Source organism: Choloepus didactylus, chromosome 7, assembly GCF_015220235.1.
Source record: "Choloepus didactylus isolate mChoDid1 chromosome 7, mChoDid1.pri, whole genome shotgun sequence".
Taxonomy (NCBI): Eukaryota; Metazoa; Chordata; class Mammalia; order Pilosa; family Megalonychidae; genus Choloepus; species Choloepus didactylus.
The window spans coordinates 62,731,782-62,745,777 of NC_051313.1; the positions used below are offsets into that span (position 1 = coordinate 62,731,782).

Genomic DNA, 13,996 nt, shown 5'->3' on the forward strand with positions numbered 1-13,996 from the left:
GTGCTAGATCATGGCGCAAGTTATATTAAATTCTCTTGTACATACTTGCCAGCAGGGCCAAATGTATAAGAAAAACTGTGGAAGCAAAATTTCAAATTGAAGAAATGCCATCTATAAATCATTTTTGCCTTGTGAATTGAAAAAAAGACCCCTTAATATCCAATTTTGGTGGTTAAACCTAGTTCCTGTTCATGCACTGTTGATGATCTGTGGAAGCATAGTCTGAGAACCACTGCTCAAAGTGATGAGTGTGTCTCCTCTAGAGTGCAGCACATCTGGGGCTTATATAAGGAAGGGGCCTCCCCCCTGCCCCCTGAGGAGGTTTCTCAAGACAGCTCTCTAGTGGGGTCTCCGTGGGAGTGTTTACCAGAGCATCTCCTGCATTCTTTTCCTCCTTCCCCTTCCAGGAGATAGGTGTGGGCAACGTTGAGCGGTGTAAAGGGTTCTCGGCACACTTGATGAAGGTGCTTACCCGGCAGCGGCGCTCCCTGACCACACTTACTGAGCAGTGGATCATCCTCAGGTACCAGCTGCTGCATTGGCTTTGTGACATGAGTTAGGAAGAATGATGTAAGCTGGCCCAGAGTTGCTGTGCCTGGTGAGAGGAATGAGACCTGTTCTCAATCCTGAGAGGAAATTCGGGGCCCATGAGGGAGGTGGGATTTCTCTGGCTCTGCCCTTGGTTTTTGGTGATACATTTCTGCACCCCACTCTGGCAGTGACTCATGGGAGAATGGGGCTTGGGGAAGAGTTCAGGGCTAAGGAAGGTGGTAAAACTTTACTGAAACTCTATGTGGGCTCATAGGGTTGTTGTTAGGGTATCAGGGCATCGTGGTCTCTGCTACAGATCAGGTTTGAGTCTGCTTGTTTGTTAGGCTTTTTAGATCATGAAGTGGCAATTTACTGAGCTATACATGGATGCCTCTCTATGAAAACATGTATTTCAAGATATTAGGAAGGGTGTCATCATCTGTTGAGTGGATTCTTGGCTCAGAGATAGTATTTTCAGACTGGAATTAGTTTGGCTTCAGCTGTCTTCAGTTCCATTGATTAGGGTTTATGTAAAAAGTGGAGTTCATTTACAAAATACTTCTTAAAATACAATGGTTGACTGAAACTACCAAACTCCAACCTAGCAGTCTGGACTCCTGAAGACAATTATATAATAATGTAGATTACAAGGGGTGACAGTGTGATTGTGAAGACCTTGTGGATCACACCCCTTTTATCTAGTGTATGGATGAGTAGAAAAATGAGGATAAAAACTAAAGGACAAATGGGGTGGGATGGAGGGATGATTTGGGTGTTCTTTTTTCACTTTTATTTTTTATTCTTGTTCTGGTTCTTTCTGATGTAAGGAAAATGTTCAGAGATAGATTGTGGTGATGAACGCATAACTATGTTATCATACTGTGGACAGTGGATTGTATACCATGGATGATTGTATGGTGTGTGAATGTATTTCAATAAAACTGAATTTAATAAAAAAATATATATGTAATGGTTGAAATCACTGTAATGGTGTATGTTGCATGTGAGAAAGCTGTAGGCATCAGGTGATAAACCGTGAGTTTTGATCTCTCTCCTGAAAGACTGAAGGGTGTGTTTACCGACTTCGGGAGGCATTTTAAAAGACTTTTTACCTCTCTGGTGGATCCTTCCTGCTTGATTACATGAAAAGACCCATGCTGGGCTCAGAAATGCACAAACTGATTTTTGTGTTTTCCTCCATCTATACAGGAACCTCCTCAGCTGTGTGCAGGAGATTGAGGGCAGGCTGATGGGGCCCACTGTTTACCCCGTGGCCTTCCCCCCACAGGATGGCGTGCAGCAGTGGACAGAGAGGCTGCAGTACCTGGCCATGCAGAGCCAGATTCTGCTCGAGCAGCTCTCCTGGCTCCTCCAGTGTTGCCCAAGTACAGGATCGGCTCCAGGCCATGGCGATGCCCAGGCCCAGGGCCTGCCCTCTGCTCCCCGACAGGAAGGACCAGAACTCAGAAAGGGGCAGCTTTCCAGAGCAGTTCCAGACCTGGTCCCATCAGATCTTAGCTACCCATCCCCAGTGCCTGAAAGTCAGCTGCCGCCTGGTTGTAGGATGCGGAAACAGGACCAGCTTTGGCACCAGTCAACTACAAGATTATCAGAGATGCTGAAAACTGTTAAAACAGTGAAAGCTGATGTTGACAAAATTAGGCAGCAGTCTTGTGAGACCCTCTTTCATTCTTGGTGAGTGTTATGTCTTCATTTTCCCCCTGTGTGCTTGGTGCTTATTCAGAGCTTAGTAATGGGGTAAGTTTTGGAAGGCATTATGGTTCAGTCGTCTGTTATTCAATGGACTAGCATAGTGCTGTGTGGCATATCTCTCGGTGTAAACCTTCAAACACAGTGGGTTTTGCCCTGCATCGTTTTAGGGGTTTGAGGAGTTCTCTTCTTGGGAGGGGCAGTGGGTCTTGTGGCCCCTTCCTTTCAACATTATGGCATTTCTGTTGTTGCAGGAGAGATTTTGAAGTTTGCTCTTCTGGGCTGAGTTCCCTGTCCCAGGTGTCAGCTCATTTGCAAGGCCTAGAGTCCTTGTTCATTCTTCCAGGGATGGAGGTTGAGCAAATGGACCCACAAATGGCATTGGTTGAGAGCCTGGAATATGTAAGAGGAGAAATTAATAAAGCTTCAGCTGATTTTAATACCTGGAAGGTGCATCTACTCACTTCAAGTAGCCAAGGAGGTAATGATTGTTGTTTACTAAGAGAGTAAAAGCCCAATGTAGTTATCATGTCTTAGAGATTTAAGTCTCCATATATAAGAAACATTCTGTATTGTTCTAGAGGTGTCTTTCCAGGGTAAGGCAGGGAGGTATGGTGAGAACCCACAGTTCTTAACTTTTTTTGCTTCCCTTGTTTGAATATCATGTCTTTCGATTGTCCTTCTAGCAAAATTATTTTAACACAGGTGATAAACTGACTGTGCCTCATTCGTCCTTGTATCTGCACAAAGCACTCCCAGTAGGTGCTTCACAGGAGGACTGTTAAATGGTTTCCAGAGGCATTGAAGCAAATGATTGTAAATTTATATTTTTTTTTTTGTGGGGACACTATTTTACTTCCTAGGAAACCAAATATTGGATGAAGGGTTTGTGGAAGATTTTTCAGAGCAGATGGAAACTGCCATCCGGGCCATTCTCTGTGCCATTCAGAACTTAGCAGAGAGAAACAGTAAAAAAGCAGAGGAGAACACAGAACAAACCAGACCACAGGAAGAGGATGGTATGTCTGAAATAAGGCAACAATTAGCTCTATACTTGATTTAATTTTTTTATTTGGTGATTTATTTCTGTGGCTAAATATTAAAGGACAAATATTATAAGCCCATGACTGTATAAAAATGAAGATGGAAGGGTTTATTTTCTGTTACTCATCATTATGTTCTTCTCTGTGAATGAAAGAAGCAACAGCCTTTGAGAGACTGCAGTCAGGGCATCTAACAAAACTCTTGGAGGAAGACTTCTGGGCTGACGTGAGCACTCTGCAGGTGCAAAAAATAATTTCTGCTATCTCTGAGCTGTTGGAGAGGCTGAAATCGTACGGGGAGGATGGCACTGCAGCGAAGCACACGGTAACTCACCATTCTCCACAGGGATAGGCCCATAGCAGGCCTCAGCTGCCAGATCACTAACAATGGGGCCTATGAAGAGGTCACTGAGAAGCTCTGAAAAGCATAGGGCTTGTTAACAGAGGGTTACAGTTACAGAGTGCATAGGTGCAAAGATGCTAGCAGTGCAGCATGCCCACTATCTTAGGACTCTCTCGTGTCCTAGACACCTCCTTCCAGCCTTTGACAGTAATGGTGACAGCTGCTGCTATTAACAAGGCTCACAGCCATCCTGCAAACACCATTCCTTCTGCAGGGAGCCAGTGGAGTAAGGCATTGTCAGCTCCATAACAAGGCCAGAGAAGCAACTGATTTTGTATAACATTATATTTTTTTCTGTGGTGATGTCTCCAGTGCCAACTTTGATTTCTTAATAGAATTTATTTATAAACATTTTATTTTAAAGAAAACCTTGTTGACTATTTAGTCAACCAAGTGACTTCAGTGACTGAGAACCTAAAGTGCACTTTTCTGAGGGTTTGTATGAATAAAGGAAGAAATCCCAGTGAGCAGGCTTGTTTTAAAGTTGGGGGTGGGGAGTGGGGGAGCTGTAGTAAAATACACATAACAAAATTTACCGTGAATGACATTCAGTACATTCACAGCGTTATGCAGCCATCACCACTCTCTAGTTCCAGAACATTTTCATTCCCTCAAGGAAACGCGTACCCACAAAGCAGTGTAAGCAGGTTTCTGATCAGTCTTGTTTGCCTCCAGTTCTTCAGGCAGTCCTGCTGCTTGTTGGCGCACCTGGTGCCCATGCTCTCCGGGTACTCAGACCTCGTCCTCTTCTTCCTGACCATGTCTTTGGCAACTCACCGTAGCACTGCAAAGCTGCTCTCTGTGCTTGCCCAGGTCTTTACAGAGCTCGCCCAGAAGGTAAGGACTGTTCTCACAGACTCAGTACCCTTTAATGCTTTGGTTTGATGGGGATTTTTTTTTTAATGCAATTTTATTGAAACATATTCACATACCACACAAACTTCCAAACTGTATAATTATTCACAGTATCATCATATAGTTATGCATTCATCACCACAATCAATTTTTGAACATTTTCATTACTCTGAAAAATAAAAATAAGAACAAAAATAAAAATAAAAAATATCCCATACCCCTTCTTCCCCTCATTATTCATGTATTTTTTGTCCCATTTTTCCACTCAACTGTCCACATACACTGGGCAAATGGGTATGGGCCACAAGGCCTTCACAATCACACATTCACACCATATAAACTGTACAGTCATACACTTGCCCTCAAGAATCAAGGATACTGGGTGGCAGTTCAGCAGTTTCAGATATTTCCTTCTAGCCACTCAGATAAACTATAAACTAAAAAGGGATATCTGTATAATGCATAGGAGTTACCTCCAGAATGACCTCTCGACTCCATTTGAAATCTCTCAGCCACTGAGACTTTATTTTGTTTCATTTCTCTTCCCCCTTTTGGTCCAGAAGACTTTCTCGATTCCAAGATGCCAGGGCCAGGTTCATCCCTGGGAGTCATGTCCCACGTTGCCAGGGAGATTCACACCCCCTGGGAGTCATGTCCTCCATGGTGGGGAGGGCAGTGAGTTTACCTGCCGAGTTGGCTTAGAGAGAGAGGCTGTTCTGGTTTGCTAAAGCTTCTCTGAAGAATGGCTGATGGTGTCTGGAACACCTCGGTCAGCTGGAAAGGCATGTGGCTGGCATCTGCTGTTCCTTTGCTCCAGATTACATTTCAAAATGGCTTTCTCCAAAATGTCTCTGGGTCTCTCTTAGCTTTGTCAGCTCCTGTGCATCTAAGCATCGGGGTCTTCTCTTGGCTTCTCTGAGGCAAAGTCTGGGCTAGCATCTTCAAATGTCCCTAAGCATCTCCAAGTGTCAACTTCAGTGACAGCTCTTAGCTTCTCTCCAAAATGTCCCTCTCAGCTGCTCTGAGCTCCTTCTGCTGGTGAGTTCTTTTCTAGGACCCCAGTGATTAAATCAAGACCCACCCTGAATGGGTGGGGCCCATGTCTCCATGAAAATAATTTAATCAAACGTTTCACTCATAGTTGATTGAGTCACATCTCCATGGAAATAATCAAAAGATTGCAACCTAATCAACACTAATATGTCTGCCCCCACAAGACTGCATTAAAGAATATGGCTTTTGGGGAGACATAATATATTCAGACTGGCACAGAGGCCACATCTAAGCAACAAAAGTTTTTTGGGGGTGACTCTTAGGCACAAATTAAGTAGGCTCAGTCTCTCCTTTGCAGTAACAAGTTTCATAAGGGCAAGTCCTAAGATCGAGGGCTTGGCCTACTGAACTGGTAGTTCTCAAAGCTTATGAGAATTTGATGGGGCTTTTTGATTTTGAACCTTCACGAGATAGCAGCTGGTGATTTGCTCTCTCTGTGGATTCTTTAGGACTTTATTTGCTCCCCTTTTACTAAGCTTTTTTTCCACTAAAGCCTGGGAACCTGCAGATCCCTGTGATGAGTCCCCTACACTCCAGGACTGTCTAAAGGCAGTGCCTTTGTATCAGCACACTCTTGTCTTCCTGTCGCATTTGAAATCTTCAGATAGCTCTGAGCTCAACTTAGATTTGTATGATACATTCTTAAGGCTATTAAGTTATCTTTCAATCATTTATATATAATTATGATTAAGTGGTAACGGGCTCTTAGTATTACGAGAAGGGATTTTTCGTAGGGAAGTTGTTCATTCATTCAGTCATGTCGTCAGTATTGTGAAAAGTGCTGAGGTTGCAGAGTGTAGGCCCTGCCCTTAAAACTCGGAGGCAGGAGACAGTCAAATCTAGCAGATTTACATGGTGTGGTAAGTGTAGTCATAGGGATAGTCAGCTCCTGGACTGAGTTGGTCACTTAACCTCTCTGACCCTGATTTCCTCATTTGTAAAATGAGATCTTCCTACACTCCTTAGCATTTTTGTGAGAGCCACCTTCAGTTGAGCATTTTTGTTTTTTTGTTCTTGTTTTGTTTTGTTTTGTTTTTTACTGCCTTAGTGTTCTCAGATTTTCTCCAATTCTTAGTACAATACAGATAAAATGCATTTTATGAAGATATGAATTTATAAAACTGAAGATAGGGTCTGGGCTTCTGCTCAGTCGATCGTTCTTGGTTTGGAGTTTCTGAAATACTGGAAAGGGTTTAAAGATGGCGGGGGGCAAGCCCAGTGCCTTGTATCTACAGGCACTGGATAAATGTGCGTATCTGTTGAATAGTAAGTGAATAAATGAACCAAAATATACTTTCCAATCAACTTTCCAAGAGTACATGTCCTGAAAGTGAGTGACTTTCTAACACTCTTTTAAGTGTCCAAATTGTATTCATAGCCTTTCCAAGTAGAGCCGAGGGAACTTTGCAAGTAGGTCAGGCATATAGTGCTGAGATAACAGATCTAGGCTGTAATTAAAGCACTTAATCCACAGAAAGCTGACTAAGTCACAATCAGTGTTTGCTGGTCTTGGATGTTAATCCCTTGCTAGTTGGCAGCTTATTTACTTTCATCCTTATTTTATTATTATTAATTTTTTTAGTATTTGAAAAACATACCCTTGTGTTGAGGGCTGACTTTCCATAGATTAGAGAGGGAGCTACTCTGCTACATACGAAATCCTGACCCAGAAGCAGATGTATGGTTTGGCACCAGATTCCCCACGAACGTGCAGCAAGTGGGTGAGGGGGTCCCCATTTCCCAGGACCAGAGGCTCTCTGACCAGATCCTGGTCTCGATGTTCGATGGTGTGCTGGCGGGAGACCAGCTACCCGGCCACCTGAGGCACCACGGCACTGCTGTATCATTCAGCCTGGGCAGGGTTCTGACTTAGAGATGTTACGAATTGGTAGCTTATTTTTGGTACACATCCTCTGATTGGCAAATATCTTGATACCATGTATTTACTCTTACAAAATACGATTTCTGACTGAGGGCCTTAGATTCTCCTGTTTTTTTCTGTTCACTATGTCACAGTAGTTCATTTTCTTTTCAGGCTATTTTTCAACATCAAACACTAGTTTGTTAACTCTTCACAAGTGTTCCTGTGTATGGCCGTGCTCTTCAATCTGCAGTCCGTGTGTCATTTGTCAGTGTGCCAAGTGCTTTGGCAACAAATAGCTAAAGGCCAAATTTGTGACAGGTTTACTTCAAGAGTTGGGAAAGGCTTTATTTTTCATAAAAAATATTAAAACTAGCATGCATTTATTTGGGTGGAGTCAAAATTTTCTTCAGTATTTGAAGTAAAAATTAGATTTCCCACATGTAGCGTCCTTTTCAAGCATCTCTATCTCTAGGATTACACATTCTCTCTTTCTCTTCCCTCTCTGCTTGCAGGAGTACTAATTTGGGAAATTAATAAAGGATAAAATCCTTTGGAACTCAGAGACTGGGAGGTTCTGTCCTCACTCAGTGCCTTGATCCTAAATACCGTCCTTCTGGTATAAGTCATTCAAATTCTGGTTTTGGCAAAATGACAAACACCACCTGCTAAAGGCCTCTACAAAGTCAGAACCTCATATGTTAAATCTGATGTCAAGCCAAGGAACTGCGTAACAACAACTATTACTTGTTTTTACTGTTTCCTAAGTAATAACTATTTCCTGAGAAGGAAAAGGATGCCAGAGGTCTCCTGTGCTTCCATCAGATTTAAGATACTCAGCTGGAAAAAGAATTAAGCACTTGTTAATTTTTTTGGTTCCTTTGTCAGGACTGGAAGTTGAAATCCCTCCTTTTATTGTTTTTGTACCTAATTTCTCACTTCATTTTTTTCAAGGGGTTTTGTCTGCCCAAAGAATTGATGGAAGATTCAGGAGGAGAGGGAGCAACTGAGTTCCACGATTATGAGGGGGGTGGAATTGGAGAAGGTGAGGGCCTGAAGGACATGAGTGACCAGATAGAAAATGAAGACCAGGTATGTTTCATGTGTATGAAATATGTATACAGTATATACAGGGTGCAGAAGCCAGACTGCCTTTTTCTTTTTGGTTTCAATATTGAAATTAGGCATTTAAATGGTTTTTCTTAGATCAGTGGTTTTCAAACAATTTGTGCAGCCCTGGGGATCCTGGAGCTTGAGGAGTGGGTTTAATTCGAAAGCTTAAAACCACACAAAGGAACTTGGCAACTCTGCATAATTTGGGAAGGAAATTTTTGAGATTTTATTTTGAATTGGGAGATTTTTGCTGATGAATTTTGGGAGAGTATTTTTTGGTAGCATTTCTTTGAAGGATAAAAGGCTTGGTTATTTTAAGTGATAATTGGATTAAGCAACAATGCTGGTGTTTGCTATTAAAAGATTTTATTTTTTGTCTTCAAGACGTGTTAAAAGGTTTTTAATCTGTACCTTTTTGGTTCTAATCAAGAATTCTTTGGAAATATTCGGATGCTTTGAACTAAGATTGTTGCATTGCTTTTTCAAAGGCCTACCTCCATTGGTAGTAATTTCGTTTTGAACTTAACTGCTGTTAGTCATTTTAGATTAACTGACTTGAGGCAATCAGATGTGTGGAATTTCTTCTTATCTCTTCATATTCCAAGTCGAAAGCAGACCAAGCAGTTCTATTGAAGTTTTGGTTACAGCTGTTAAAAATAAAGGAACAAGCCAAACTCCTTCCCTTCCTTGGAAGGGAAAGCTGGAAAGAAATAAATACGAACAGAGTGTTAGTGTTTATGTCTCTCATTTTTTTTAGTTTTCTGTATTTCTTAAATTTAATTTAATCAGCAGAGCATACTTTCCTAATAGGGGGAAAGAAACCTAAAACAATGCAAATCTAATAGGTAAGTACAACCCAGTGCAAAAAGAATCAAGTGGGATAAAAAGTTATCAGAACAATTTGGCAGTATTTTAAATTGTGTATATTCTTTGATTTAGCAATTCCATGTTTTCTTATGGAAATACTAAGGAGGATCAAAGATGTGTATGGTGTTAAAGGGGTTGTATTTGTCTTTACAAGGATGTTCACAACATTATTTATAATGGTAAAAATTGCAAAACAGTTCAAATTTCATCAGGAGTTAATTATTATGGTACCATTCATGCAGAGCCATACTATATTTTAATTAAACAGAATGAGATATTTATATGTATCAACATGAAAATACATCCAAGGTACATTTTTAAAAGTTAATTAAAAAAAAGCAGATTGCAACAGAGTATATAAAGCATGATCCTTTGTATAAAAAGATGTTGGTAGGCAGGTATTGATAAATATAACCTGTATTACTAAGTATGTATTGATATATTATGGGAAAAAATCCAAGATTCATCACTTGTCACTGGTGGTTATTTCTTTGGGAGTTTTGGAGGATGGTGGTATAACGGGAAACTTGTTTTTGCTATTTTGCTTAGAATTATTTTAAAAATATTTTATTTCTGTTATATTTAAAGAAAAGGGACTTTTAAAAAACTCAAACATAATGAAAGAGATAACAGCATAACTCTTTTTGCCTCAGATGTCATAGCACTGAAATATATAAGCATAAAGTTAACAGAATATAGTCATAATGGGTAGCTGTCTGTGAGAGATCAGAGTGACAAAAAATAGATTTGAATAACACAGAGAATACAGATTCTTTTTAAATGTTTCTAGATTTTTTTTGTAATTTCCTTGAAGAAAACCTCAATAAGAATTCTGTATTTTCTGGCCACAAGTACAGGAAATTAATTAACAGCAATATGAAAGAAACCAGAAATGACCATGTGTGGCTGTCTTTGTCAGTTCTTTTTTCTTTCCCCAGAAATATTTTTACACCATTAACATTCTCATTTATATTCTATTGAGCACTGAAGTAAATGTAAGGAAAGTTACAATGTTCATTTATGTTTTCTATAATGCTTTTTTTTTTATAGGCAGAAGATACATTTCAGAAGGGTCAAGAAAAGGATAAAGAGGATCCAGACTCAAAATCTGATATTAAGGACGAGGATAATGCCATTGAGATGTCAGAAGACTTTGATGGGAAAATGCATGATGGGGACCTTGAAGAACAAGGTTTGAGATTATATGTCAATTCATTCTTGTTTTTGAAAATAAACATTTTATCCAGGAAATTACGTGTTCCCAGTAAGGGGCTTACTATAATCTATTGGAACAATTTGGCTAGTGTGCATAAGTGCAAAGAAAAACAATCAGCCAATGCCTGTGGCATGGCAATCTCCACCAAGAGTTAATTTTTTAGATTCTTCTCCAAGTAAACTGAGATATTGGCTGATGTTCTGGCCACTTCGTCTGCTAGATGTAGTGGCTCGATAGCATACTTCAGGGGAGCCCAAAACAGCAAGGGACGGTCACTAACAGAGCTGGACTCTCAACTCAAAAATATCATGACTGGGTAGTTTTTAAAAAATAATTTTTTTTCCCTAATGGCAAAAATAGTAGATGTTGTTTATATAACATTTGGAGCAAAAATGTAGGATAGAAATAGACCACTCTTAGGCCTACCATTTTAACCACTTAATAAATTTTGGTATATTTCTTTCCATTTATTGTGTGTGTATGTATACACACACACACACACACACAGATCATCTACAGTTCTGTAGTCTGCTTTTTTCATTTTACCTATTTGAACAATCCCCTTGTCATTAAAAATTATTTGAGAATATGATCTTATAGCACATAGCTATCTGCCAAATTGGACCATAATTTTGCTACTGCCCTAAACTCTTCCAGTCCAAAGCTTAATTTGAGATAGTGTCTTATCCTAAGCAATGACCTTGCAAAATGAAAGCTGATCTCTGAGTAGAAGAGCATACATTTGCCTAAGCAGCATAAGGATATAACCTTTGGCAAAATGGACCTTAAGCAAAGACAAAGGCAAGAAAATCATGATCATTGAGCTAGACATGATTAAGATGTTGAATAAAGTAAATGTTATGTAGAAGCTGGGGGAGGAACCTTAGAAACTCCATCATTTCACAGATAGCAAACTAAAGCCAGTGTGGTTGCCAAGTCCCATAATGAGAATTCCCCAGTACCAGACCGATGTCCTGACAGCTGTTCCCACACTCCCCTTCCTGTCTGCTGATGCATTGAAGGCTTTGATGTTCCTGCAGACAGTTTGTGAAACATAGTAGGACTACTTCAGGAGATCTGAAGGCATGTACCCATAGGGCATTGTGTAGAGACCGGCAGTAATTCCCAGGCGGGGCCCTGCCTGAGAGTGGGTTCATGGCTCTCCTGCACACACAGGACTGGGTCGATTTGGGGATTGCCTTACTAAGCTCAGTGCCTTCCCTTTCAGAAGAGGATGATGAGAAATCAGAAAGTGAGGGTGGAGACCTGGATAAGCAGATGGGTGATCTCAATGGTGAGGAAGCTGACAAACTAGATGAGAGGCTTTGGGGTGATGACAATGATGAGGAGGAGGAGGAGGAGGAAGAAGACGGTAAAACTGAAGAAACAGGACCAGGAATGGATGAGGTAATTGAAAGAGTCCCCCATCCGGAAGTCCCAGGCTGAGAGGAGGTGAGGCAGTCTTCTCACCACCTGCTACTCCCTGTTTACTGCTCTTCCTTTCTGTCTATTTTTTTTCCATCTCCCCTTGTCCCTCCATTTTCTGTGTTCTTCCCTGTCTCTATCAGTGGTTGTATTTAGAACTAAAATATTTTCCTGACCTGGGCCATCCTGTGTGTTATGAGGAGAGAGCTTAAGAGGACTCTTGGGACTGATGCTCTAAGCTGATTCTGCTTTGGCCACTGTCCTCCTTCAGCACCTAGTGTTACTGCTGCTATCTGGGCAGGCCTGGGCTGTGCTCTCCAGATCATGAATGGTGCCCTGGGTAGACCCCAGAAGGCAGAATTGTGTGTCTAAGAGCTACCTTAGGTAGAGTCAGTCCATGTGGAAGCAATTTCTTGTGTTGCATGTGGTGATTTTTTGTTTTTCCTTCCTCTGACATTTAGGAAGATTCTGAACTTGTTGCCAAAGATGACAACTTGGATGCTGGGAATTCGAATAAAGATAAAAACCAGCAAGATAAGAAGGAAGAAAAAGAAGAATCGGAAGCTGAAGATGGCGGACAAGGCCAAGAGAAAATTAATGAACAAATAGATGAGGTAATGAGGATTTGAAACCGAGCCACTCCCCTGACTCAAGGCCAGGGACACGCCATACTGCACAGCTCCTGGGTGGTGGTTCAGGACAGCAGATAACGTCACTCTCTTCTCCTGGAGCTGTCCCTCATTGCTGTGCTACTTAAGGCTCTTTGGGTGGAGACCATGCTTTTTTGTAGCTGGCATCAAGACACTGAGTGCTTGAAAATGGTATCACTTAAGACTGTCTCTTAGATATCTGGTGGATAAAAGCCTTTTGCTGATTCCACAAGGTGTTTTCTTGCTGTTCTTGAAAATGGTGTTTGCCCTGATTGTGAGCGTTCACACCATCAGTAAAATCATCAGCAAATCGTACATTTGTTTCTGCAGAGACCCCAGTTCATTTTTATTCTATTCATTGATTGCTCTTCCATTACTTCATAGAAAAGTGTATAACAGAGGCTCTTAGTAGGACATAAAATATCTAACTTTTGGTTACTGACAAGGCAGAGTCTTCATACTGTTTGGGCTGATGCTGGAGTATTGAAGGTAAAACCTGGGGTCCTTATCTGTATTTCTTCCCATAAGCTTTAGCTTCTTTGAGATTAAGTAACAGTGTTGTTCTTGTCATTGGAGAACCTGCACAGAAAGTGAAATTTGAAATTCTAACATGGAAGGTCTAAACATATTAAAATACTAATGTTTGCTGGTAATTTAAGGAAGAAGTATTGTATTCTCTTGGCCATAGTATAACTATTCAGAGTTAATTTTGTGTGAAAGCTAAGTTAATTTTTTTTTCCCTGTTCTCTTCCTTGCCCCAGAGGGAATATGATGAGAATGAGGTGGATCCTTACCACAGCAATCAGGAAAAACTGCCAGAACCTGAGGCCTTGGACCTTCCAGATGACTTGAACCTGGATAGTGAAGATAAGAATGGTGATGAGGACACAGACAATGAAGAAGAGGGTGTGTCTTTCAGAAACTTAAAGAAACTCCTTGAAAATGCACAGAAACCAATCTCTCTTCAGAGGGCTAGTCCAGATGCCATGGCCAAGTCATAACTCGTGTCTGGTCAGCTCAGTTCCAGTTCAGGAAACTGTTTGCTTTTCCTTTGAAGTATTTCTTGTCTGAGTTGTCCTAACACTCCTAAACCAGTGGGTCTGTCCTGCTGTTCCCTGGTGGGACTTCCTCACACACCCTCCATCTCCCACAGCCCTTGCGACGGGCTGTCTCATGGGTTGCTGTGAAGACTGCGCAGTCTCTATGCCTGGGCCCTTCATGGGGCACAGGTGCAGCTGTTTTGGGGAAATGACTGTTTAAGTGGCTGTT

The 13,996-nt window shown here is 41.2% G+C and overlaps 1 protein-coding gene across 2 annotated transcripts in view; it reads left to right on the top strand.

The window, feature by feature from the left end:
- MDN1 (midasin AAA ATPase 1) overlaps window positions 1–13,996 on the top strand; it is a 197,052-nt gene that overhangs the window by 166,122 nt on the left and 16,934 nt on the right. For both annotated transcript variants that reach the window (XM_037843494.1, XM_037843495.1), the window contains exons 78-88: window positions 408–523; window positions 1,741–2,226; window positions 2,496–2,722; window positions 3,105–3,260; window positions 3,440–3,609; window positions 4,363–4,524; window positions 8,411–8,548; window positions 10,487–10,628; window positions 11,881–12,059; window positions 12,539–12,691; window positions 13,489–13,633. In XM_037843494.1, coding sequence (XP_037699422.1) covers window positions 408–523; window positions 1,741–2,226; window positions 2,496–2,722; window positions 3,105–3,260; window positions 3,440–3,609; window positions 4,363–4,524; window positions 8,411–8,548; window positions 10,487–10,628; window positions 11,881–12,059; window positions 12,539–12,691; window positions 13,489–13,633 — 2,074 coding nt within the window. The remainder of the gene's footprint in view (window positions 1–407; window positions 524–1,740; window positions 2,227–2,495; window positions 2,723–3,104; window positions 3,261–3,439; window positions 3,610–4,362; window positions 4,525–8,410; window positions 8,549–10,486; window positions 10,629–11,880; window positions 12,060–12,538; window positions 12,692–13,488; window positions 13,634–13,996) is intronic.